At 44.5% G+C, this 24,235-nt stretch overlaps 1 protein-coding gene across 1 annotated transcript in view; it reads left to right on the plus strand.

The window, feature by feature from the left end:
• The window catches only part of SNCG (synuclein gamma), a 117,002-nt gene extending 108,774 nt beyond the window's left edge, over positions 1-8,228 (plus strand). The window contains exons 4-5 of the mRNA XM_069610779.1: positions 4,683-4,763; positions 7,501-8,228. Of these exons, the coding sequence (XP_069466880.1) occupies positions 4,683-4,763; positions 7,501-7,521 (102 nt within the window). The 3' untranslated portion in view covers positions 7,522-8,228. The remainder of the gene's footprint in view (positions 1-4,682; positions 4,764-7,500) is intronic.
• Positions 8,229-24,235: the final 16,007 nt, after the last annotated feature.

Genomic DNA, 24,235 nt, shown 5'->3' on the forward strand with positions numbered 1-24,235 from the left:
TCTTTGCTGCTCAAAAGTAACATTTGCGTTTCCGAGAGCTTAAACTGCATCGCAAGAGAGCATGAACTGATCAAATACTAGGAAAGAACTCAAAATGCTTATGTCCTCATCATTTAAAAGGGTGGTAGCTGATTGCCCTGTCTTAGACACACATGAGCAGGACATACTATGCTGGCAGGAATATTTGTTCATGCTGCATTAACATGTGGGGATGCATCATGACTCTTAGATTCCACTCTCCAGCCCTGTTGTCTCAGAATGCCAAATCATTATTATGGTGCTGGCTATGAAGGGAGGACATTTGCTAAATTATAAACCACCTAGGTGCTAGTGTAAAATTGGATTGGTTTTGCATGGGGCTCCCACTGTTTACTGAGGGACCCTCAGCATATTGGAGAATCGGAGGGGACACAATCCCTCTGAAAACAGACGAATTCTTCTCACAGAAAAGCACCATACGTTGCAGAAGGATTTCAGTTTGGCTGTACCATTAGTCACCAGTAGGAAATGGATACGCATTTGTCTAAAACGGCTGCTCAGACGTTTCTCCTGACCCTCTAATGTGGAGGGGAATTAGTTTAGGTTATACGACTCCACCAAGGCTTTACCGATCGGTTAAGCGGATATCTGTCTTGTCTAGCTTACTCAGCAGTAATTGTTTTGCGATTAGAACTTCCTACCTGAGAGTGTGGCTAGCTATCAAACAGAATAGAAGTGTCAGTAATAGTAATAGTAATAGTAATAGTAGTAGTAGTAGTTGTATTACTAGTTTTATTTGACACAAAAGATCCTTGCTGGGGATCAAACTCAGTAAAGTCTCAGGACAATCATCAGCCAACAGAAACCATTTCAAGATTTTCCTTAAAAAGTTCACAAGTCCTTGAATTGTTTCCCGGTCACTCACAGTCTCTTGGGGTTTCGTTCTGAAAGTCCTCCAGTTGGTCCCTTGGTGTTAAAGAAGTACAGCTACACCACTCCTCCTTGTATGCTGTCTAGATGTTACTCTTTCTCAACCCCAAGGTTCACACCTAGCTGGAGTTTCTATTTCACTTTGAGACGGATGATCTCATCTGCTTCATTTTCTACAGACAAGCCCCATAGAGCCATACCACATCTCTTTTCTTGGGTCCTTATTTTTTCCAACTTCAGCATCTCTCTGCTCCTGCTCTTAGCCTGCTCCTCTTCAACTCCATGGTAAATGCTCGTTCCCCCATCCACAGTGGGTTTCCTCCTTCTGATCGTGGGGTTATCCCTACCCCCTGCCTTAGTCTAAGTGTGCCCTCTTGTTGCTTGGATGACCATCGCGTCAACCTCATTCAGATGGCTGCCTCCTTCAGCTCCTGGAGTCTTTCTTCTACAACCCTTTCCTTCTACAACCTTCTGATGTTCTCATCCTACCACCTCCTGAGTTCCCCCTCCTACTGCCTCCTGATACCTTCCTCCTACCATCGCCAGATGTCTTCTTCCTAACACCTTCTGGTGTCACTTCTCCCACTCTTGTCTCTAACCTCATCTGCTACTGTCTGCCCTCGCCAAACCCTTCTCACAGCCTCCTTCGAGAACCACAACTTGCTCCAAACTCCTTCTACAATCTGTTTCAAATGCCCACACCTCCCCTTTCTAGAACATCCGTTTTATACTTTGGTGACTCTTCATTTGGGACATGTCTATGTGGAATCCTCTGCTCCTATGTACCATTATTGTTGCTTTTCCCCTGAGTTGTACTGTACCTCTGTGCATGATATTCACGCACGGGCTGCTTCATGACTTTAAGGAACCTGTCCTCCATTTTGCATTCTTTTGTGTGCACTTACCTGCATGCACTCAGGCATCTGTTTACCTCGGCGGATCCGGATATGTGGGCCCCAGGTTAGCTGTGTTGGCAGTGGGACCCACAATGAGCAGCATAAGTGCCTCAGGGTTGTTATCATATTTTCGAGGAGGGATACTTTCCATTTCGCACTGATTCTATCTTAGGTAAAGACTACACTGTCCCACAGCAGGTCGTGGGTCATTTGGCAAGGTCTTTGAAGGGCCAGTAGCCCTTTTATCTGGCACATGACTATGCCTTGTCTACGAGGGGGACTAAGTCACGTGACTGAAGGGGTGCTCCCATGCCTCCCCTAGAGCCATCATCCACTAGTTCAGGGAGGTCCCCAGCCCCCTTGCACGTGACTAGATATCCCCACATTAAAGAAGTGGGGCACTTTGTCAACGAACATAAACCCTTATCACAGCTTGCTAATATTCCTCAAGCCCATGAATATTCATAACATAACGCCTCTTTATCCCAAGTGTAAACCCATGGGATTTACAGCTCCCATTTCTATGGTGCACTGTTATAAATAAGGGCTACAAAAAAAGTCTACGACTTAAACTCTCATTGAAAAGAGTTGACAGCACGGCCAGGTATTTTAGGAGGGTACCTGACAGAATATTTCTGTTGCTGCGTCATCAACGATTAGAACTCTACGGTAGGTGGTAAATAAGGCGCAGTTGGGTTCCTTTGACTTTTTGGGACTCATTACAACCCAGGCGGTAAGTTCCCTACTTTACCACCATGGTGTAAACTCTGTTTACACCATGGTGGATGGCGGATTTACCGCCCCATTCCAAGGTGAGTGGGGCGGTAAATCCCCATTCCCCATTTACCCTTCCCCATTCCCATTTTTGCCCCATAGGGCATAATGGGAGTGGGGAAGGCGCTAATTACGGTACCGTAAATTACGGTGCCGTAATTAGCACCAAGGCGGGTTAGCGCCTTGCATTTTAACGCCTGCCAAAAGCAGGCGTTAAAATGGCAATCAGGCGTTAAGGGTTAACGGCGCCGACGGCGCCGTTAAACCCTTAACGCCTGGGTTGTAATGAGGCCCTTTGTCTTTATAAACTAAACTATAACAACTCTGTAACTATGTAAACCGTGTGTGTGTGTGTGTGTGAGAGAGAGAGAGAAAGAAGGAGAGAGAGACTCATTGGGGGTCATTACAACCCTGGCGGTAGGGGGTTAACGGCGCCGGTAGAGCTGCCGGTGCCGTTAACCCCCTATCGCCCCATTAAGAGGTCCGTTCGCGGGACCCGCTAAGGACGCCTGGTAAAACCAGGCGTCCTTAGCGGGTGCCGCGAGCGGTCCAGCATGCTAACAATGGGCCTGTCATTAACGGGCCCGTTGTTAGCATGCTCCACATTCCCATTGAGCCCGAAGGGGGGTCGAATGGGAATGGGGATGTACCGGGTCTGGGTTCCTTGAATGGGGAAATACTGGGCCCTCCAAGGTCGGACTGGCCCAGTATTTCCCCATTCAGGGAACCCGGACCCGGTACCCGGTATGGGGGTAGCCATGCCGCTAAAAGCGGCATCGCTACCTCCATACTCGGAATGACCCCCATTGAGTAGCTCTGCAGAGACTATGTACTATTTGCTGCTGGGCCACACTCTGCAGGGAAGACAACGTTTGCACTGTGTGGCATGTCAGAAGGGGGGTACGCACAGCCTCAGAAAAGATTTCATACTGGGATCATTTCGCTCCCTAATTTTTGAAATTGGGAGTAAAATGATTTATTATTAATAAAAATGTGATTTCCATTCCTAATCGGAGTATAATTTAGTAGGGCAAACACATTTTTTGACTCTAAAAGCAAACTCTTTTTGCAATCCATACTTCCTTCCAATTATAAATTCATGCAAATTCAAATACATTTTTCTTTCCCCTTTAATTCCCCCTCCAGATCAGGCTTTCATATTAGAATTCCTACTTCTGGTATTGCTCTGCTGGCATTACTGATGCAAACATATCCCTGGAGCGCAGTGGGTAGCAGCAGGTGGCAGCTTCTTAGGTGCCCGTTGTTTGTTATTTAATTCTGGTAGTATTTTGGCTCATTATTATTATTTTTGAGGGGTATAGTTGCCTGTTTTGGGGGGCGTAAAAGTGACTGTAGTGTTTTTTGTATTGAACACAATTCTGCTTCTCAGAGATATTCGGGCTCTCTGGTGCAAATTCTGGTATTCAGGTTTTGCAATGACTGTAATTCTTGTGTGCTCAAAGCTGAACATTTTAAACTGCTACTCTTCATTGGCCATGGTCACATGCATCAAATGTTAACATATTAATTGTTTTTGTTTACATAAAAAAACAATTCAAAATGTTATTTTAAGAACTGATATTAATTTGGCGCTTGCTGATATTTGTTAATGCTCTGTCCTTAATGTCTTATATGCCCAAACTTTGTGGATTAGCTGTGCTCATAACGTCTGCAACATTGATTATTACAAAAGTCTCTGTGTTCAGCTCAGCGTGTCGACCTATACACTGGGATTTTGTTAATAAGTAAAGTATGTTCTTTGTTGGAACCCTAATATTTAGCTTTGCATTAAACAGACAGTCCCAGCCAGAGTTGTGTCAAGGGATGGCCGATGGGATAGAAGAGCCGACATAGCGGTGATACAGAAAGAACGGATGGCCATGGAGGATGGCCAATATGTCACAGTTCCCAATACCCTGTACCCTGTGTTTATTCCAATGAAGTTCGCCCATTTAACTTAATGACACTTCTTGGCTGGACAATGTGCACGCGTTGGAATGAGTTTGAGTTTCTAGACAACTGTGTACGATTACAGTGAAACACAATTTCTGGTATCTCCCAAATGATAACATGCTCGTGCCCTTTTCACTATGTGTGTTCCAGGGGGATATTCACCCAGCTCAGCCAGAAGACACAGCTGTAGAGGAAGAGCCTGCGGTTGAGGCTACGGAAACCACTGGACAGGTAGAAACCCTCCCACCATGTTTATCCCCCAGTAAAGCGCTTCAATTTCTAGGATCACTGTGTTGAATATGTTGAAAAGAAATTGTTTGTGCTAACTTTTCAAACAGATCTAAGGTTATCGCTAAGTATTTAGGTCATTGTACTTAATCACTTAGAACATATACTATTTTGCATACTTAGAACGTGTTGTACTTTTTCAATGTTTTCAGTCATCAGTTTTTCTTTGGAATTAGTACATACCTGACATTGAAAACAATTATATCGGCCATCATAAGATGGAATCAAAAACCAACCACAAACAGTGACAGCGCCATCATAGTGTTGCTCGGTGACTACATGGTCCCTTTCACTGACCAACCTGCAGTGACTGACACAAACAGTGAGGGTGTCAGCAGCCAGAGTTCTGCGTATGGACGTTGGAATTTTGATAGGGACGTGATTTTAATATTCGCAGTGCCAACATACAATAAAATGGCATTGTTGTGCATTGTGGATCAGTTTAAATTTCAGAATAAAAAAGTGCAATTTTGCCACAATGCAAACTGGGGACTACCCTACAGTAGACCTAAACGTGTGAATAGCACATCTCAACAAAACGTTAATCTTTATCTGCAATCCAATCAATATGATATAATTATTTTTATTTTTAGACAATCGATTTTGTAAGAAATTGGTTCAATTTTTCCAAGAATCGTATTGTTTTTGTCAGCTGATTGCTTTCCTTAAAGAAACAACAGATGGATTCCGTTCTGGTCTTTTCCTCTGGGTGAACATGTTTGACGTGTTGGCCATGAGTTGAAATTTACCAGTAGAGCAACATTTGTGTAAATATTGCCTAATTTACTTGTGGGCAAAATAAATTCGCTCATCCCTAGGGATCATGTCATTGGCACATTTTTCAAAGAACGGTTGTGGAGAGTCATTTGCCCAACATCATTCACCATCTTTTAAAATGATAGTTTTAGTTCATTTTATTTTAAATGGTTTTGTTTTCTAGGCCTCAAGGCAGGTAAAATGCCTGAAGTGGAGTTTTAGAAGACCATTTTACATTATGATACATGTATTTGAAGTAATGCTGGACAAGCACAGCATGCATCTACAATTTTTAATTTACAACGGGTTGTCAAGTTTGTTAACAGGAAACTATTTTGACTTTTAACCATATGATGCAAATGAATACACTCTTTAGTCCTTAGTAAAACTAGCAGCCATTTTGTATTGGTTTCTGATTTTACTTGAGTAATGTCACTCTGAAAGACATATCTATTAAAAAATGGAAGGATTAGTTTCCTGCAGTTATTATGGGACAGAACCACCACACATGAAAGAGTTATCATCCCAACCAAGCATTGACCTTTCCAAATCTCAGGTACTGTAAAAGCGAGTGATTCCATTTGAAGTATTCAAGGCTCGGGCATCTGCCAGTTGCTGCATTTTTTAAAACCGCCATTCACTGATATACATAGGTGCATTTGAAATGCAAATCGAGTAATGCATATTAGCTCTGATGCATTAATGGGACCAAACCAACCACACCCCAATGGAGGGGTCATTGGTAAAGGGGTAAAAAGGGATCCAGTGCCCATCATTCCCAAAATAGTGAGGCCTTATGTTAGACTCTAACCTCCACTTCCTAAAATACCAGGGAAAACAATTCACGGGGTGTTTTTGCAGTAGACCCAGAGCAGACAGCAAACACCCTTCAGCATGGTAAGCGGCGATGCTGTCCAGAGGTTGATCGTTTCCCTAACACATGATAACAGTCCCATGCTCTGTGAGGATGGGGAAGATCCTTTGCAGTAGAACCACATGAGTGACTCTGCTGGAAGCAGCCCGGTCATTTTGATAAATTGCTGCACTAAAATGTACAGTGGGCACACACTCATGCTTGTGTCCTTTGCACTTCATTGTGTTTACTGATGCTGATGTTGGCCATTTGACTTTCAATAGGATCACGTCTGCCTATGAAGTGCTTCCGGCTAAACAGAAGCCTGCAAATACAACTACAATGCAGATTTTAGCAACGTTCTGCCTTTTATTCCTCTTTTAACATTGAGAACCTTTCAGATTTTTGACTAAGATGAAGTGCGAGTGATAACTGACTGGAGAGAGGTTTCTTACCCTGTCATTAGTGTTAGTTGATCAAGCAGAATAAATGTTGTCTCGTTCAATGTGACTTTGGAGTGAAACGAACAGCCTCACATCACTCGGTGGTGGCTATTGGGTTCCCGCCTACCTCCCCAGCACGGTTAAACTGTATCAGTGAAACAGCTGTTTTGCCACATTTATTGTATTGTTTTTGGAGGGGTGAGGGTAAGGGAACATAAAATAATTATTTCGGAGTAATAGGGGAGGGGTGAAGGTCTCTGGGAATAGGTTATAGGAGGCTTGCCCATGTCTTAGCGGGATATCTCAGGGGCAACGTGCTCACCTTGGAAACAAGACGACACGGAGCAATACAGGTTCGATCCCCGGGTCCGCGCTTAGGAACCTCTGGGTATTAAGTGTGTTATAAATAACCAATCATATCACAAATAAACACTGAGAAAGATGCAGCAAAATGGCCAGGCGACAGGGTGGGCTGGATTCGGTTATTGTAGGAAAAGCAATGGCTCTAACATATTTGCCAGTACATTGGGAGAACTCTACATCATACTATATTGTATCACAATACAGGTTATTGTTTGGGTGTTAATTGGTTTCACATTAAAAATTCATATTTGTTTTCTTTCAACAGGGAGACATTATTGAAAATTAAGCAACCTCAGGCTTGGAACTTAGAAGGATGTACCTTTCCATGAAACCATACAAGAGAAGCCATCTCAATTATCCCCGGAGCTACAGCGGTTACCTTTCACTTGCCTACACAATATATTATAGCAATGTATTTATGTCAGACTCTAGATTGTATGTACAGCTCCACACTATGTCACATGTCCTCCCTATATCTCATGTTTGGCTCCCCTGCCTCCTCTCATTTGTTCTGTGGTCCCCTCCCATGGCACATGGACGTTTCGTTTCTGGCCTTTGATGCCCACTAACTCTGTCTTCCTCGTCTCCATGCTCTCCTATACTTTGTTTCTCTTCCGCCCCTTTGTGTCTCCCCCATTTCTCATAGAGACGTCTTGATTGACCCGTGTGCAGACTGTGTGATAGCATCCGGCTACCATATCCTATCCTTCCCACTCATCTCTTTATTTACTTCCTTCTTGTCTTCTGTATCAAAATGATGGTCTGACACTCCTCCCACTAGCCTAACTATGCACTTTGCCTCCTATCCAACAATACCTTCTTGTGTCTTAACAATCAATATCCTCTTCTGTTTCCCTGTATTCGCTGGCTGAAAGTCCAGTTTGAACCACTGATTGACAAGCCACACGCATTTACATCCAGCAAATTTAACCCCGTGTGGAGTTGTTTTCTTTTTTATGACACCAAATAAAAATATGTTAAACTATGCCGTTACCCGACTTCCAGTGTTTCTTTTTCAGCAAGTCTACCCTCTTATCCTCAGAAAAAAATCGAAAGCTATGAATCCACCATGGAGGTCATTGTCAGAATTGAATGCACATTTCTGTCAAAGAAGAACAATGCGTTAGGACAATGTATGTAATTAAGGGCCATTGCAGAGCTGACCTACATGTACCTTTCATTGGAACCATTTAATTGGCATCCTAGCCCCCCTCAGCTTCATGAATAATCATTACATGGGCCTGGATTCATACACACAGGTACGTCATAGGTGGGTTTGCTTTGACCTGGATGCAGGTACATTTTGTGGAGGTTCAAAATCACAGAGTTCAGGGCTGAACATTATGGTATCCTAATCCCCTGAAACTGAGCTGTTGTTTTTTTGTTGCTTCCTGTGCTTGATCTACTAATATTTATATTTATAGTAATGTGTTTTTGGACCATGTCTGTGCATTGCTGTGTGGAAAAAAATGAACTCAATATAAATGCAATGCACAAAGAACTATCATTACCCTTTGGAAAGGGTTACTGTAGATCTGATCATAGCGATTGGTGTTTATATTTTTATTTTTATTTATTTGCATTTGTTAAGCGCACTTGCAGCCCATGAGGCATCGAGGCGCTGTTACAGAGGAAACACAGATTTAAGATTACATTCGGAGGCTCTTAGTTACAAGTTAGCAGGCATAAAGGCAGAAACAGGTTAAAGTCACACAAAGAGTCTGGTTTTGATAGCCTTACGAAAGGCACGGTGGGACTCGATGAGTCTGAGGTGAGGTGGCAGGGCGTTCCAGTGCGTGGCTGCAAGGGTGGGGAAACTGGAGCCACCAGCACGCACTTTCCGAAAGGTAGGCCTGACAATGGTGTTGGCGTAGAAAGATCTAAGCGGTCTTGTGGCGGAGTGCCTGGTGATTCTGTTCGTCAGGTAGGGGCGGGCAAGCTCGTGAATGCATTTGTGGGTAATGGCAAGAGTTTTAAAGACAATTCTTTCTTTAACAGGGAGCCAATGCACTTGCCTTCTGATTTCGGAGATGTGGTCTCTCCTTGCGGTGCCGGTGGCTGCCCTTAGAGCATTGTTCTGGGCTAGCTGAAGTTTGGTGATGTTTTTGTTGGAGGTCCCGACGAGAAGGGCATTACAGTAGTCAAGTCTTGACCCGATGATGGCCCTGGCAATCGTGAGGCTGCTTTGACGGGCCAGGAAGGGCCTTGTTGCGTTGATGACTTTGGTGTAGTAGGCTGAGGAGGCGGCGATGGCATTGACCTGTCTGTCCATCGACAGGTCGGAGTCAAGGTAGACTCTGAGTGTCTTAACATGGTTAGAGACTTTAATTGGAATATTATCAATGGTGAAGGAGGCGTACTGTTCTCCAAGATTGTCGAGGGTGAAAGGTGAGCCAATAAGGAGGAGTTCGGTTTTTTCACCATTGAGGCAAAGCCAATTCTCCGCCATCCAGGATTGGATGGTAGAGTAGATAGAGGAGAGGGTGTTGGAGTCCGCTAGGTAGTCGCCCGTGAGTGGGATGAGTACCTGCGTATCGTCCGCATAATTGGTATATGAGATACCCAGGGAGTCCAAGATGCTAAACAGTGGCCTCGTGAAGAGGTTGTAGAGAGTAGGTGCGATACAGGAACCCTGGGGGACACCGCAGGTGAGGAGGCTGGGGGTGGCAGCAGCAACTTCAGAAAATACTTTCATGGCCCTATCTTTGAGAAAGGAGGTGATCCATTGGCAGGCTTTAGGGGAGAAGTTGGCTTGTGTGGCTAGGTGGTGACACAGGGTATTGTGGTTCACAAGATCGAACGCTGCAGAGAGGTCAAGGAGCAGTAGAAGGGCAGGTTTGCCTGCGTCTCTGAGATCGTCCATTTGGTTTTTCAGGTCTAGGAGGGCCGTTTCAGTGCCATGGCGAGGGCGGAACCCAGATTGCCATAGACCGAGGAGGCGGTTGTCCTCTAGGAACTTCTGGACTTGCAGGTAAGCTGCTTTGTCCAAGATTTTGAGCAGGAACGGTACAGTCGTAATGGGCCTGTAGTTCCCCGGGACGGTTGGGTCGAGAGAGGGTTTCTTGAGAAGTGGGCGGACCCAAGCTTCCTTAAATCCTGATGGGACATGGCCTGATTGGAAGGATGAGTTGATAAAGGCCGTGAGGAAGGGGGCTAGGCTAGGTGCGGAATCCTTGATGAGGCTGGCGGGGCATGCATCCCCTTTGCAATTGGAAGGTTTAATGGAGTTGAGCAGGGTAATGACCTCTTGCTCTGTGATATCTTTAAATTCGAACAACGGGGAGGACGTGGTCTTGGTGGGTGGCTTAGCATGCATGTTCGCTATAATGTCGGAGAGGGCTTTTTGGTGGCCACGAATTTTACTTTGGAGAGTGTTAAGCTTCTCAAGCATGGCAGATTGAATGCTGTTACACCATTTGTCATCTTTGATGATAGAGGAGGGGGGGGCAGATGGTTTTTCGAGTTCCCTGAAGATGGTGAATAGTTCCTTGGAGCCTGATTTAGCGTCAGCGATCCTGGTGTTAAAGGAGGCAGCCTTTGTTCGAGTGATGTTGGTCTTATATAATTTGGAGATGGCTTTGAATTTCTGTTTAGTGGCTTCAGACGGGTTTGCTTTCCATGTGGAAAGAGCAACCCTCTTCTGCGCACGTTGATCAAGGAGTTCTTTGGAGAACCAGGAGTTGGCATGTTTGGCTTTTTTGGCTTTTTTGAGAGTTAGGGGGGCAATGGCATCCACAGCTGATGTGATGATATCCTTAAAGGTGATAGCTAAGGTATCGGGGTTGTTCGAAGAGGGGGTTTGAAGGGCTGGGTTAAGGAGGTAGGGTGCAAGGTTTTCAGCTGTGAGAAGGCGTGAACTTCTGGAGTACGTGTCGGGGCAGGGTGGTGGCGGGGAGAAAGCAGCTTTGTTAGTTCCGAGGTTGAATTGGATGTAGTGGTGGTCGGACCAAGGAATAGGGTTGTCCTTTGATGTGTGTGGGCTGGGAGATGGAGTGCGTGAAGCCTAGGTTGGAGAGTGCCTTCTTGAGGAGTTTTGCAGGGGAGTCCTTGGGGTCGTTCAGCCCTAGGTTAAGGTCACCGAGGAGTAGGACCTGTGAGGTCTTTTTGATGTTATGAGAGAGTGCAGAGATGAGTGTGTCGTGGAAGTCGGTGCACGGTCCTGGGGGTCTGTAGACAATGTGCATGGATATGGTGCAGTTAGCTGATACTTTGATTTTTAGGGGGAGGTAGTCGCTATTGCTGTCAAGGATGCCTTCTACTTCTCTGATGGAGAGGGTGTCTTTGGCGATGAGGGCAACGCCTCCACCTCTCTGAGAGGTGCGGTCTTTCCTGTAGATGGAGTAACCAGGTGGGATGGCCAATGATAAGGCTGGGCCCGAACTTTCATTGAGCCAGGTTTCAGTGAGGATGAGGAGGTCTAGTTCGTCTTTTATGAGCAGGTCATTGATGTCGAGGGCGTGGGCTGGTACAGAACGGGCATTGAGCAGGGCGCACATGAGCGTGCGGCTGGGGGGAGGCAGGGGGAGTGGGAGGCTGGTAGCTGAAGGAAGATCAGAGGAACTAGGTGGGGTGGTCACGGGGGTGTCAGCGGTAAGATTAGGGGGCAGAAAGGTGTCATTGGGCCGCAAACAATCAAGGGGGGCGCCAGCAGTAGGACCAGCAGACATATGACCATCATTGGGCAGCACACAGTCAATGGAGGCACCAGCAGTGGGACCAGCAAACATATGAACATCATTGGGCAGCACACAGTCAATGGAGACACCAGCAGTGGGACCAGCAAACATATGACCATCATTGGGCAGCACACAGTCAATGGAGGCACCAGCAGTGGGACCAGCAAACATATGACCATCATTGGGCAGCACACAGTCAATGGAGGCACCAGCAGTGGGACCAGAAAACATATGACCATCATTGGGCAGCACACAGTCAAAGGAGACACCAGCAGTGGGACCAGAAAACATATGACCATCATTGGGCAGCACACAGTCAATGGAGGCACCAGCAGTGGGACCAGCAAACATATGACCATCGTTGGGCAGCACACAGTCAATGGAGGCACCAGCAGTGGGACCAGAGAACATATGAACATCATTGGGCCGCACACACTCCAGAGTGGCAGAGTGGGGGATAGCGGTAGTTACATTGGGGCCAAGGGGCGGAAGTAGAGATAGAGAGTTAGTGTTAATGGAGGGGTAGTGATTGTAAGTACAACACTTGAAGACTTGTTGCGTCGTGGCAGGGGACTGCGAGGTGACCCTGGGGCCCAGGGTGCATTTGGTGGCTGCGCACAAGAGTGCTGGCAGCTGGCTTCTTGTGGCCAACCTGGCGTTGCGGTAACTGATGGTAGGAGTATAGCTGTTGGGGTTGGTAAGCAGGGTGCGGGACCGTAGGCGCGCATTCCTACTGTTGTGCAGCGGGGGGCATGCAGATAAAGCGTGAAACAAGGGGGCATAGGGGATGTTGGCCTTACCTTGACCTGGACTGGCAGAGTTTTTGTGCGCCATCTGCGGCCTCGAGCAGCGGAGAGCTGCAGAGAGCGGCGTTGGCCTTGTCCTCTGGCCTTCGCCTCGATGCGGCTTCGCCTGCCGGTCTGCCTCCTCTCCCTTTAAAGCGGGAGAGGAGGGGCTGGTAGGCTGAACAGCTGATCCTGTATCAGCTGCGATACGGCGGCGCTGTGTGTGGGCGGGGCGCTGCTCCTTCGTGTTGCAGCTGACTGCGGGCTTCGAGGCTGCGTGTGCCTCAATGGCGGCGGCAGGGGGGGCGAGCTCCATGGTGGGCAAGTGGGGCATGAGGGATCCTGGAGTTGGCTCTCGCAGCGGAGCTGCAGAGAGCGGCGTTGGCCTTGTCCTCTGGCCTTCGCCTCGATGCGGCTTCGCCTGCCGGTCTGCCTCCTCTCCCTTTAAAGCGGGAGAGGAGGGGCTGGTAGGCTGAACAGCTGATCCTGTATCAGCTGCGATACGGCGGCGCTGTGTGTGGGCGGGGCGCTGCTCCTTCGTGTTGCAGCTGACTGCGGGCTTCGAGGCCGCGTGTGCCTCAATGGCGGCGGCAGGGGGGGCGAGCTCCATGGTGGGCAAGTGGGGCATGAGGGATCCTGGAGTTGGCTCTCGCAGCGGAGCTGCAGAGAGCGGCGTTGGCCTTGTCCTCTGGCCTTCGCCTCGATGCGGCTTCGCCTGCCGGTCTGCCTCCTCTCCCTTTAAAGCGGTTAATTTATAGTTAATTCATGCCTGGCATTTGTGACTTCCAATTAATGTAATGATGAGGGGTTAATACAATGTATCATACAGCCTCATGCATGTTGATGCTTTAATATCTCTAAATTAACAGACATCATAAGCTGCAACAATACGTATAAATGCATTTAATGTAATTTAAGACGTTGTGAAAAATGCTGAGAACCAAGAACAGAAGGAGAACGAAAATCATATATATTTATATATATATATATATATATATATATATATATATATATATATATATATATATATATATACCGTTTTTTAATGCACACAGTAATGGTGTGAGACCACTTTAATATGAAGGCAACAAGGAAACTGGGGCAAGAATCGAGAGGGTAGATAGATGGAAAGCGATTCTGCCGATACAGCTACAGCGAGGACGGGGTTCAGGAAAAAGAGTAGAAAGGTTGAGTCTCAAGCTGCAAGGCAAGTTAAGAAGAAGAAGCCTTAAAAGTGGATCAATCTATTACCAAAATGTTTGTATTTGGGCTGGTTGGTGATAAGACTGTTTTGGGATGCTGACCTAGGGTCCAGTGGTAGACAACAGAAGGCCCTGTGACAAGACATAGGCCCTCATTCCGAGGTTGGTGCTGGTCATGGCGCTGTTAGTGCCATGACTAGCACCAATACCGGTACCGCCACCGACATGGTGGTATGGGGATTAACCGGTCCATTCCTCCCTTTGCGGGACCGGTAAATCCCCATTTGAAATGCCTTTCCCCATTCCCATTTGAGCCCCCATAGGGCTCAATGGGAAGGTGGCAATAACGGTACCGTTATTGACCCCGGTATCCCTTTGCGGGTCCCGTCCTTAACACCTGCTAAAACCAGGCGTTAAGGAAGGACCCGCAAAGGGACCTCGGAATAGGGTGCAAATGGATTACCGGCACCGGTGTCATTACCGGTGCCCGGTATCCCTTTGCGCCCGGGTCATAATGACCCCCATAGAACCTTTAAGTTCACCTCTTGCTTACCAGTAATGAAGTGACATTAATGCCAAAAAGATGCATTCAGGTGAAGTATAATGGGACACACAGGGGTCGGAATAAACATATGTTTATTTATCTTATAATTGTAGAGTATTACACGTTACATTAAAGAAAGTTCTATTAATATTAGGGGACATGAACTGTTGCTCTCCTTCCTCTGCGTCCTCTTCACCAACTGACTCTCCTTCAATGTTCTCTCCTTCCTCGAGTCTCCCCCCTCCTTTCTTCTTCTCTTGACGCGAGGAACGCTTTTGAGTTTCGCTCAGCTAGCGCATGCAGCATCCGTATCATGACCGTATGCTAGTGTCCATAACTAAATGTTAGGACACTACACATCCCCTTTCCTTATATAATGGAAGCATAACTACAAATTCATATAATCTAACAAATGCTTAGGTCGTCTATAACGTCTTCCTGTTCTGGATCTTCTGCTGGGCATCGATGGGCACTCATCTGGAATGTTTGCCAAGGACAAAGTGCTTGTTGAGTCTTGAACCCCGCTCCTATCTCCTCTGTCACATTCTCCTTCTCCTATACACCTTTCACCACTACACACCTTGGTCTTACCATTCTCTTCATCTCTCCTCTCCTCCAACCTGGTCCACTCAGTAGCTTCTCGCTCACCTAACACAATCACTCTTTTGTTATTCCAGACTCTGCCATCATTGGTTTTCACAGCGTGGGAATATACTTCCACCACTCTGAACGGTTCAGACCAATGACAGTCATTCTTCCTCAGTGGTACAGGAAGCTTGATTCTCACATAACAACCCACCTGTGGCACAATTCCATGTTTGAATTTCTTTACATCATGTAATAACTTATTGGACATCTGGGCTTTCATTATGTTGTTTTTCACACCTTCCAAATTCACATCTGTACCAACCATCTTATTCATCCAGCCAGGGAAAAGCTTAGTGTAGGCACGCCTGCCTCTGCTCAGTTCGAAGGGAGACACCCCTGTGGTAGAGTGAGGGGTGAATCTATGTGCTAATAATGTTTGTCTCACAAATGTCTTCCACTCTTTCCCACTGGTCCAAGCCAACTTCACAGCATCTTTGATCACACGATTAAACCTCTCAACAATTCCATTAGACTGGGGATGATATATCGCAGAACACACATGCCTAATAGATCTTTCAACCAAATATTTTTCCATCATCTTGGATTTAAACTGAGATCCATTGTCCGTCAGGACCTCCTCAGGATAACCCTCTCTTTCCACACCTCCTCCATGAATTCAATAATTTTCTGTGTAGTCACCTGTGGCATGAAATCTACCTCTACCCACCTAGTCAACATGTCAATAATGACCAGGCAAAACGTAGCACAACCACCACTCCATATTAGACCAATCACATCCATAGCAATTTTCCTCCAAGGTGTTTCAGGAATATCTCTCAGAACCATCGGATATTTTGCCCCCACACACACTTTGTCACTCCTCATACAAAGGATACATTTCTTGATGAGTTCTTCAGCTTGACGATCACAACCGGGCCACCAGTATGTGTTTCTGACTCTTCTCTTTGTTTTGAAAATTCCTTGGTGGCCTTCATGGCCCATCTGTAATATTCTTTCTCGGAGACCACTCGGAGGCACTACTTTATCCTTCCTCATCAGATATCCACTTTGCAGGTATAACTCTCCACGGACTTCCCAGAAGGCCTCAATACCTTCATGGCGGACTTTATTTCTTTTACATTTTCCTTCTTCAACCTGTTTAATAACTTCTGTCAAAGTCACATCTATTTTTAACTCCTCATCCCATTCTTCTTTAGAGATAGATCGCTCAGATATTTCACAAACAACTTCTTCCTCTTCTGTGTTGTCCTCTTCTGCAGCAACACCAGACAGCCGTGACAGATAGTCCGCTGTGTAATTCTTAGATCCTGGGATGTGTATAACTTTGAAATCAAACTCCTGAAGTCTGGAAACCCACTTCCTGATTCTGCTGGATACCTTATCAAGCCCTTTGGTGTTGAATGTCTCCACCAACGGTTTATGATCAGTGTGAATATTGAATCGTAAACCCCAAACAAAACTTCTAAATTTCTCTGTGGTTCATTTTATTGCCAATGCCTCTTTTTCTATTGTCAAGTAGTTTCTCTCCGCTCCTTTGAGAAGTCTAGAAGCAAAAGCAATTACTGATTCCTGCCCATCATAAAACTGGGATCGGGAGGCACCTAACCCAACTTCGCTCGCATCTGTTGTAATAATAGTTTTTCTTCCCCTTACAAAACTCTTGAGAGAGGGTGCTTTGGCGAGTGCTTCCTTGATGAACTGAAACTCCTTGTCACATTTAACATTCCAAATGAATTTTTTGTTCATTTTTAAAAGACTCATCAATTCCACCGTGTGGTTAGAGAAATTTTCAATAAATTTCGCATAATACTCTGCCATGCCCAGGAAAGTTCTTAGTTGATTCTTGCTGCATGTTGTAATCATCAGTTTGATGCAATCCGCTAACTCTTTCTTTGGTGCAATGTCATCTCCTGATATCACATGTCCCAGGTATTCGATCTCCTTTCTGTTCAGTTTGGACTTTTCTTTACTGAGTACAAGGCCTGCCTGGTGTAATTTCTTGAGAACCTTGTTCAGTCTCATGTCATGCTCCGCCTGGTCATTGCCATAAATCAAAACATCATCTTGGAAGAATGCCACCCCTTCTTCTGCAGCTAGGATCTTGTACATCACTTTTTGAAATGCTGATGCCGCTGATATCAAACCAAAAGGCATTCTACAGTATTGGTATAGACCTTCTGGCGTTATTAAAGCCGTCAAATGCTTGGAATGATCATGTAATCGAACTTGATGATATGCGGCTGTGAGGTCTAAAGTAGAAAAAATCTTTGCCAGACCTAGAGTCAATATGAGTTCTTGAATGTTGAGTAAAGGGTGGCGATCTGGGATTACACATTTATTTAGTTCTCTCATGTCAACACATAATCTCACTTTCCCAGAACTTTTCCTTACAATTACCATTGGTGATACCCACTCAGCTGCATCGATCCTCTCGATCACTCCTTGACTTTCTAATTTCTGCAGTTCTTTCTTCACCTCATCTCTGAGGGCTAGAGGTACATTGCATAATTTCTGAGCAATGGGCTTTCAACCTGATCTAAGTAGAATGCGATGCGAAAACCCTTTCAGACATCCTATTATATTTTCTCTGAATATTTCATCCTTTATCTTCTGAAGATTGTCACTTGTTTCACTGTCAATCTGGTACACTGTATCATTGGCATTGGGATCCAGACAGACTTTCAAAAGTTTCTGGTGGGTCCAGCTGAGTAATGATGTCTCTCCATTTCTTGAAACATATATTCGGGCACTTGCTCATCTGTCCTTGAATTCAATTGTAGCCATGAACCAACCGATCAGGTCTATTCTAGCTCCACTGTATGCTTTGGGCTTTACATCAACTTCACGTAAATACTCTGGACCGCACTTCTTCCATACGTTCTCAGGAATCAGGGTATATTTGGCCCCTGAGTCAATCATCATTTCTATGGGGCAGCCATTCACTTTTATCTTTGCCCTGGGACTTTCAATCTGTGCACCTTCATCGGAGACTAGAAATACACATTCTTCCTCTTCATCGCTGCCCCCAATCCAATTAAGTGTCGGATTTTCACGGAGTGAACTCCTGCAGCACTTAGCTACGTGACCTTTACCGCAACATTTCCTGCAAATCAATTTTAATGCAGGGCATATGTTGCTGTTTGCCCAGTGAGAAGGGCTCGCACATCTATAGCATGCCCTCTGTCTGGTTCTACTCCTTCTCCCTTGGGAGTGTAGTGCTTTATTTTGATTCTCCCCACTTGGGATGTACATTCTGGTGTCATCTCTGTCCGATTTGTATCTTCTAGAGTTCTGTGTGGGCTTTCCTTTTGAGGATTTTTGATACAATTTACTGTGTCTGGGATTTACTATCCTGTTGCTGCTGCCGCTTATTTCTCCCACTTCTTCATCATGGTCAGATTGTATCGAACTGATAGATGGTTTGATAGTAGCTTCTCTCACTCGATTTTCCAATGCAAGAACACATGTCTCCGTGTGTTCGACTTCTTTGGCTAACCTTTGGACCACATCAAGTGGAGGATCATCTTCGGACCAGAGTTTTTCTCTGACTTTGCTGCTTCTGCATTCAAGCATAAATTGGTCTCTGATTCTCTCCTCTAATTGTTCATTGAACTTGCAATTTCGAGCTAGTTTCCTCAATGCAGAGATATATTCTTCTATTGTCTCGTCCTTTTCCTGGACTCTCTTCCCGAATCTGTACCTCTCCAATATGGTACTGATTTTCTTTTCATAGTGTTTGTCAAGTTTATAGATTGCAACATCGTATTCATTCATGTCCCCTCTTTCATGATCTGTCAAATCAGGAAGGTCTTCATATTTCTCTTGGCCCGCTGGTCCTAGACAGTGCAAGAGTAAAGACTTCTTTCTCTCTATACTATATGTAGTTCCGCATACTACATGTGCATAGTGTTCAAAGGATTTGAGCCAGCGCTTCCATGGTAGGGCTGGTTCCCCTACTTCTGGAAGAAACATGTTTGGAGGGTGAACACCTTGCATTGCCATGGCGATGATATTACAATTGGGTACCTTCACAAACTTTTATTATATATATTTTTCTTTTGACAGATTCAGTGTATATGCAGAAATGTCACCTTTTAAAAAAAAAAATTATTTGAATTCCACACTCGTCCAACTTCAACAGCTGTAACTAATGTGTGTGATGACTTCACTGTTGGTACGTCTCTAGGGTGTGTGAATTCCTTGCACTTCCAGTTCTCAGGCTTGTGAGGTGTGATCACGTACAAATTGCTTGAGGTAGCGAAGAGGGAGAGTGTGTTTTTCAGTTTCGGTGTTACACAGTGTGTGGGATTGGCTCCTCTCCCCCAACAGGGGTACGCCCCCAGGCAGCAGTCACTCGTTGTGGTTAACGCGGCACAGGCGGCGTGTTCCTTCAGGTTTCAGACGTGTTTTTTTTTTAACGCAATACGCGGCGGCGGAAGGTTGCTGCAATGGGCGTGTTTGAAGCGTAGCGTCCCAAAATTGGCCCTTGGGCGCATGCGCGAACAGGAAGATAAACAGGGAAAACGAAAGCGGCAACTGTATGTAAATTCCAGTAGGGTAGCGGAGAGTGCCGGGACGTTGGCGACGTTGCTCCTACCTACGTGGCGGCCAGAGATCCTTCTCAACGGCCGCAAGGTTCGAGTATCCTCGTCGCCATTGAAGTATAATGGGACACATAGGGGTCGGAATAAACGTATGTTTATTTATTTTATAATTGTAGAGTATTACACGTTACATTAAAGAAAGTTCTATCAATATTAGGGGACATGAACTGTTGCTCTCCTTCCTCTGCGTCCTCTTCACCAACTGACTCTCCTTCAACATTCTCTCCTTCCTCGAGTCTCCCCCCTCCTTTCTTCTTCTCTTGACGCGAGGAACGCTCTTGAGGTTCGCTCAGCTAGCGCATCATGACCGTATGCTAGCGTCCATAACTAAATGTTAAGAGTGACTACTTGTTTTGAAACCCATTGCAGATTTTGCCTGTCAGTCTAGCAGTATTAATTCGGTTGCAGTGGTCAGGTTAGGCAATGACAATTGCAATGATGATGGAAATTCTTGAATAAGTATGGATGCGAAGAAGCTTTTGTTGGTTGAATTTTACCAGCTTATATGTAGTGCCAGCTTACCGAGGGCATCAAAGCACTGTACTAACAGTTGATATCATTACCCACTGCATGCTATTCAATTTTCCACCTCTGAAGGATGAAAGGCTGAGTTGGCCCTGCTGGGATTTGAACCTGCTTCTGCAGGCTACGCGCAGATGTCAGAAACAAGTGCTCAGCTTGCTGTGCTGACTGACCAGCTTACATAAGTTACAAAATTCAGTTGATCTATAAAGAACAGTTGTACATTAAATAATACTCCCACGCTATGGACATTCTTTTTATGCTCAAGCGTAAACCACAGATTGGTTGGCCAAGAATATTGGAGAGAATTGAAAAGGGTCAATTCAACTGGGACAGCCTGTGAGAGTCCTGTCGTCGAGATGTTTACGCAGAGGCAAATCAAATGCATGTAACTAGTTTGTGGAAGTTACTATGAATGCCACCCATTGTTGATCCGGGGCATGGTGCAGCAGTTTTCTGACATTGATGACTGCTGTGTAAATTACTCTGTGAAGATTTCAAATGGCTGAAAGTTATTTAGCAGGCCATTTTTTTCAATGTCAGCAAAAAGATGCTTTCTCTAGGGTTTTATCCAAGTAAGGAGAGCTAGACGAGTGCACTCTCATCCACAGAGAAGTAGCTAGGTGATATGCCAGATGACAGATGTTTCCTGTTATCACACACAAGGGTAAAGATTTTAGCAACCTTGGCAGGAAAAGGGTCTGTGTGGACCTACTGGGATACCAACCTCTGACCATGAGGGTTTTGAAACAGATGCCTGTAGTAGATGAATCCGTTTTTCTAGTTCACCCAATTGCCAGATTGGTTGTTAAGTGTTTGGGTATCAGATTGTTGAGGTTGGAAGTGATCATTCTTGACTAACAAACAACGCCGGGTTTAGATATTCTGGTGTTGCATATGTAAGAAGCTGGAGCAGAAGTTTTTACTTTGAAATATATGATCTGCTGCATATGATCTCCAGTGAATTGCAAAGGATTGATTCAGCATTAAGGAGTAGGCAGTAGTAACTGGAGGGACGGCCCAAAGAGCGTCAGAGCTATGGGCTAATACTATATGGTACAAAGGGGGTCTGCCCTGACGTCTGTAGTACTGGGGTCTACTTATTGAATACAGTAGGCCTAGATTTATTCTATCATGTCACATACATGCAAAAACATTTTTAGATGTAGTAGTACTCATGAAATTGAGAAATACAGACGAAAATAGAGTGGAGGATACAGCTTTTGTTTTATTTTGCTGTTAATGCATTTCATAGTCATGCATTTGTAGTCTTTTTATGATTTTTTTTGTAAAAGGTCCAGTACATTAAGGGTAGTTAGTTCTTAGTATTCACAAGTCCTTAATGTAACTGAATTAGCAACTGAATTGAGTTTATACAAAGCTGAAACAAAGTAGTGCTTGGAGATCGATGTGAAACCATCACCTACAGTGACAAGTGATAGTACAGGTACAAAATACAACCAAACAAAAAACAATAAATGGTATAACAATTGGTTGTATGTAGCCAGGCTAGAGGGTGACCTAACACGTAGTCGACGTCTGGATCTGAATCAAGAGATTGGGCGGACCAGGTAGAGAATGCGATGCTGGTCCTTAGACGCTTCGGCAAGATGCCTTCATCTTGGGCCTGGAGTAGGTCTCCCTGGAAGGGAGTTGGGGGGACTCTATTAGTGCTGAAGTAGTGATTAAAAACTGAAGAACATGACATAAGAACATCCATAATTGTGGTACACCACAGGTAATGTTGGGATAAAAACAAGGGAAGCACAGGACTGACCTGGGGGGTAGCAATGCTGGATGGGACTTTGAATTGCTGTTTCACGGGTGAGGAGCAGGGTATCTATTGGTCATTGCTTGTAGGGTGCAGCAGCAGGCTGCTGTAAGCTATGAAAATAAAAATACACAAACTAGTAATGTAACCTAATGCACCTAATGGTACCAGTATGAAGCATACATTAGCTGGATACACAGACGGATGAGGAAGTAAAAGATAGGTGCTCACCTTACTCAGTGTGCTCTTGGTGAGGAGGCACTGGAGGTGGATGCTGGCTCTGAGTTTGGCATCTGCTAAGGGTGTGGTGGTTAAATGATGTGGTGGGAGCTTGCTTCCCAAAGTAGTTCCACAATGGCCACTTTCCTTTAGGACAGAGAAGAAGGGCACGTTCTAAATTAATCATTTGGCAAAAGGAGCTAAAGTAGCCTGATGGAAGGGACTGGGTCCGGGGTTACTTGGAATTGAAGTCCGGGACAGGTAAGGAATGATCCTGTGGAGCCGCGATTGTGAGATGCGGCTGGGACACTGTGTTTAAAAAGAAGAAGAAGCCGAGCTGTGTGCAGAGGGGCAAAGCGCGCATGCGCCCAGAGATTAGTGTTGATGGGGGAGCGCGAATGCGCATGCGTGAGCAAGAGAAGCTTCGAAGCTTCCGAATGCGCGTAGCGAATAGTGTTAGTAGTGCTGTGTTACTGCGCATGTGTCGGAACAAGATGTGTCCGTGGTAGTGTTCTGATGGCATTGTTGTAGCCATGGAAATGCTTGGGTACGTGACAGTCACACAGCCGAGTAAAAGCCGGAATCAGAGGTATATTAGCTCTGTTGAAAACAATGGCCTATATGATATCAGGTCACTGTATGCAAATGTCCCGAAGATACGGGAGCCAGGGGCTATACTTACTCTAATGAATTGCCAGGACTTGTGGAAAGATGGTCCTCCCAGTCGGGGTGGGGTGGACTGGTGGAAGGTTGAATTCCTGGACGTGGAGGCTGCAAGTTAAAAGTGTGGCCTGTAGAGTGGAAGGGGGCCAGTAAATAGTAAAAGCTAGTAAAATTATATGGCAGATATTAAAGGGGAATGTATATATGTGCTTCTTTAAATTTAACATTTACTTACAAGAGAATTGAAAGTAACACAGTTTTTTTTTAACAGATGTAGTTGACATCACTTAGAGCTTTGAATTACTTACTTAACTAATTTTGCGGGTTGATGCAAAAAGTGGCCAGAGTACATGTTCATCTTTCTATTTAAGTCAACAAATTTCAGTCAATAATTGGCTAGCCATAGATCTATGTGGCACCAATATGTGTATTTTTCCAAAATGTTCATAAATTAATTTCTACAATTCACTGTGCAACATATTTTTCTTATTTTTTAACATTTCATGGCCTCAAAAGATATAAATGGTGAAACATATTCACAGAACAAATGCAAAAGAAAAAAGACATATTACTGATTTTATATTAAAGCTGAATTACACCATCAATAACAAACGTGAAAGGTAAAATGTACAAAACAGAACATATGACATAAAGTAAAAATTACAATAGATAAAACATAAGTAATATCAAAGATATGGAAGATGCAAAATGTAAGAAAGATAAACAATTTGAAATGTTATAGGTATGTAAGTTTAAACGTGCAACATGCATGCAATTTAAAAGATTAACAATGGAAACAATAAGTGATATTAAATGTGTTTGGCACAAAGAATTATTTAAATAGTAAAGGATATGAAAAAGAGAAATTATATGGGGTTTGCATTTACAAAAATAAGAGGCAAAACATAAAGCAGATACAAAATAACACCTCTGAAAGTTTAATAAGATGAAAGAAAAGAAAATGTAAAAATGAAATCTAGAAACATTTAAGATGAGGTGAAGATGAACTTGCAAAAGATAATGCATAATACAGCTAAAACAAAGGACTGCATACAAAATAATTCAAATCAAAAGTGAAATGACACAAAATATACATAAACAAAAAAGAGGGAAGGTATGAAAGAACTTTGAAAGGTAGATGCAAAGGCATACACAATATGAAAGTTAGATGATACAAAACGAATACTATAAAAAAAAAATTCTAAGCAAATGAGTCGATGAACATTCAAACTTATGACACAAAAAAGATAAAACAAATGGATGACAAAAGATATGAAAAGTCTCAAACAGTAAACTATAAAAATTATAAAAGATGAAGAGGTGCATCCATTCAGTTCACTTGCATTGAACATGTGGCATTGAGGCTGCTTCAATATAATTTGCAATTGGAAAGCACATTACAGAA

This window comes from Ambystoma mexicanum, chromosome 8 (assembly GCF_040938575.1).
Source record: "Ambystoma mexicanum isolate Mex_15411 chromosome 8, UKY_AmexF1_1, whole genome shotgun sequence".
Lineage (NCBI taxonomy): Eukaryota > Metazoa > Chordata > Amphibia > Caudata > Ambystomatidae > Ambystoma > Ambystoma mexicanum.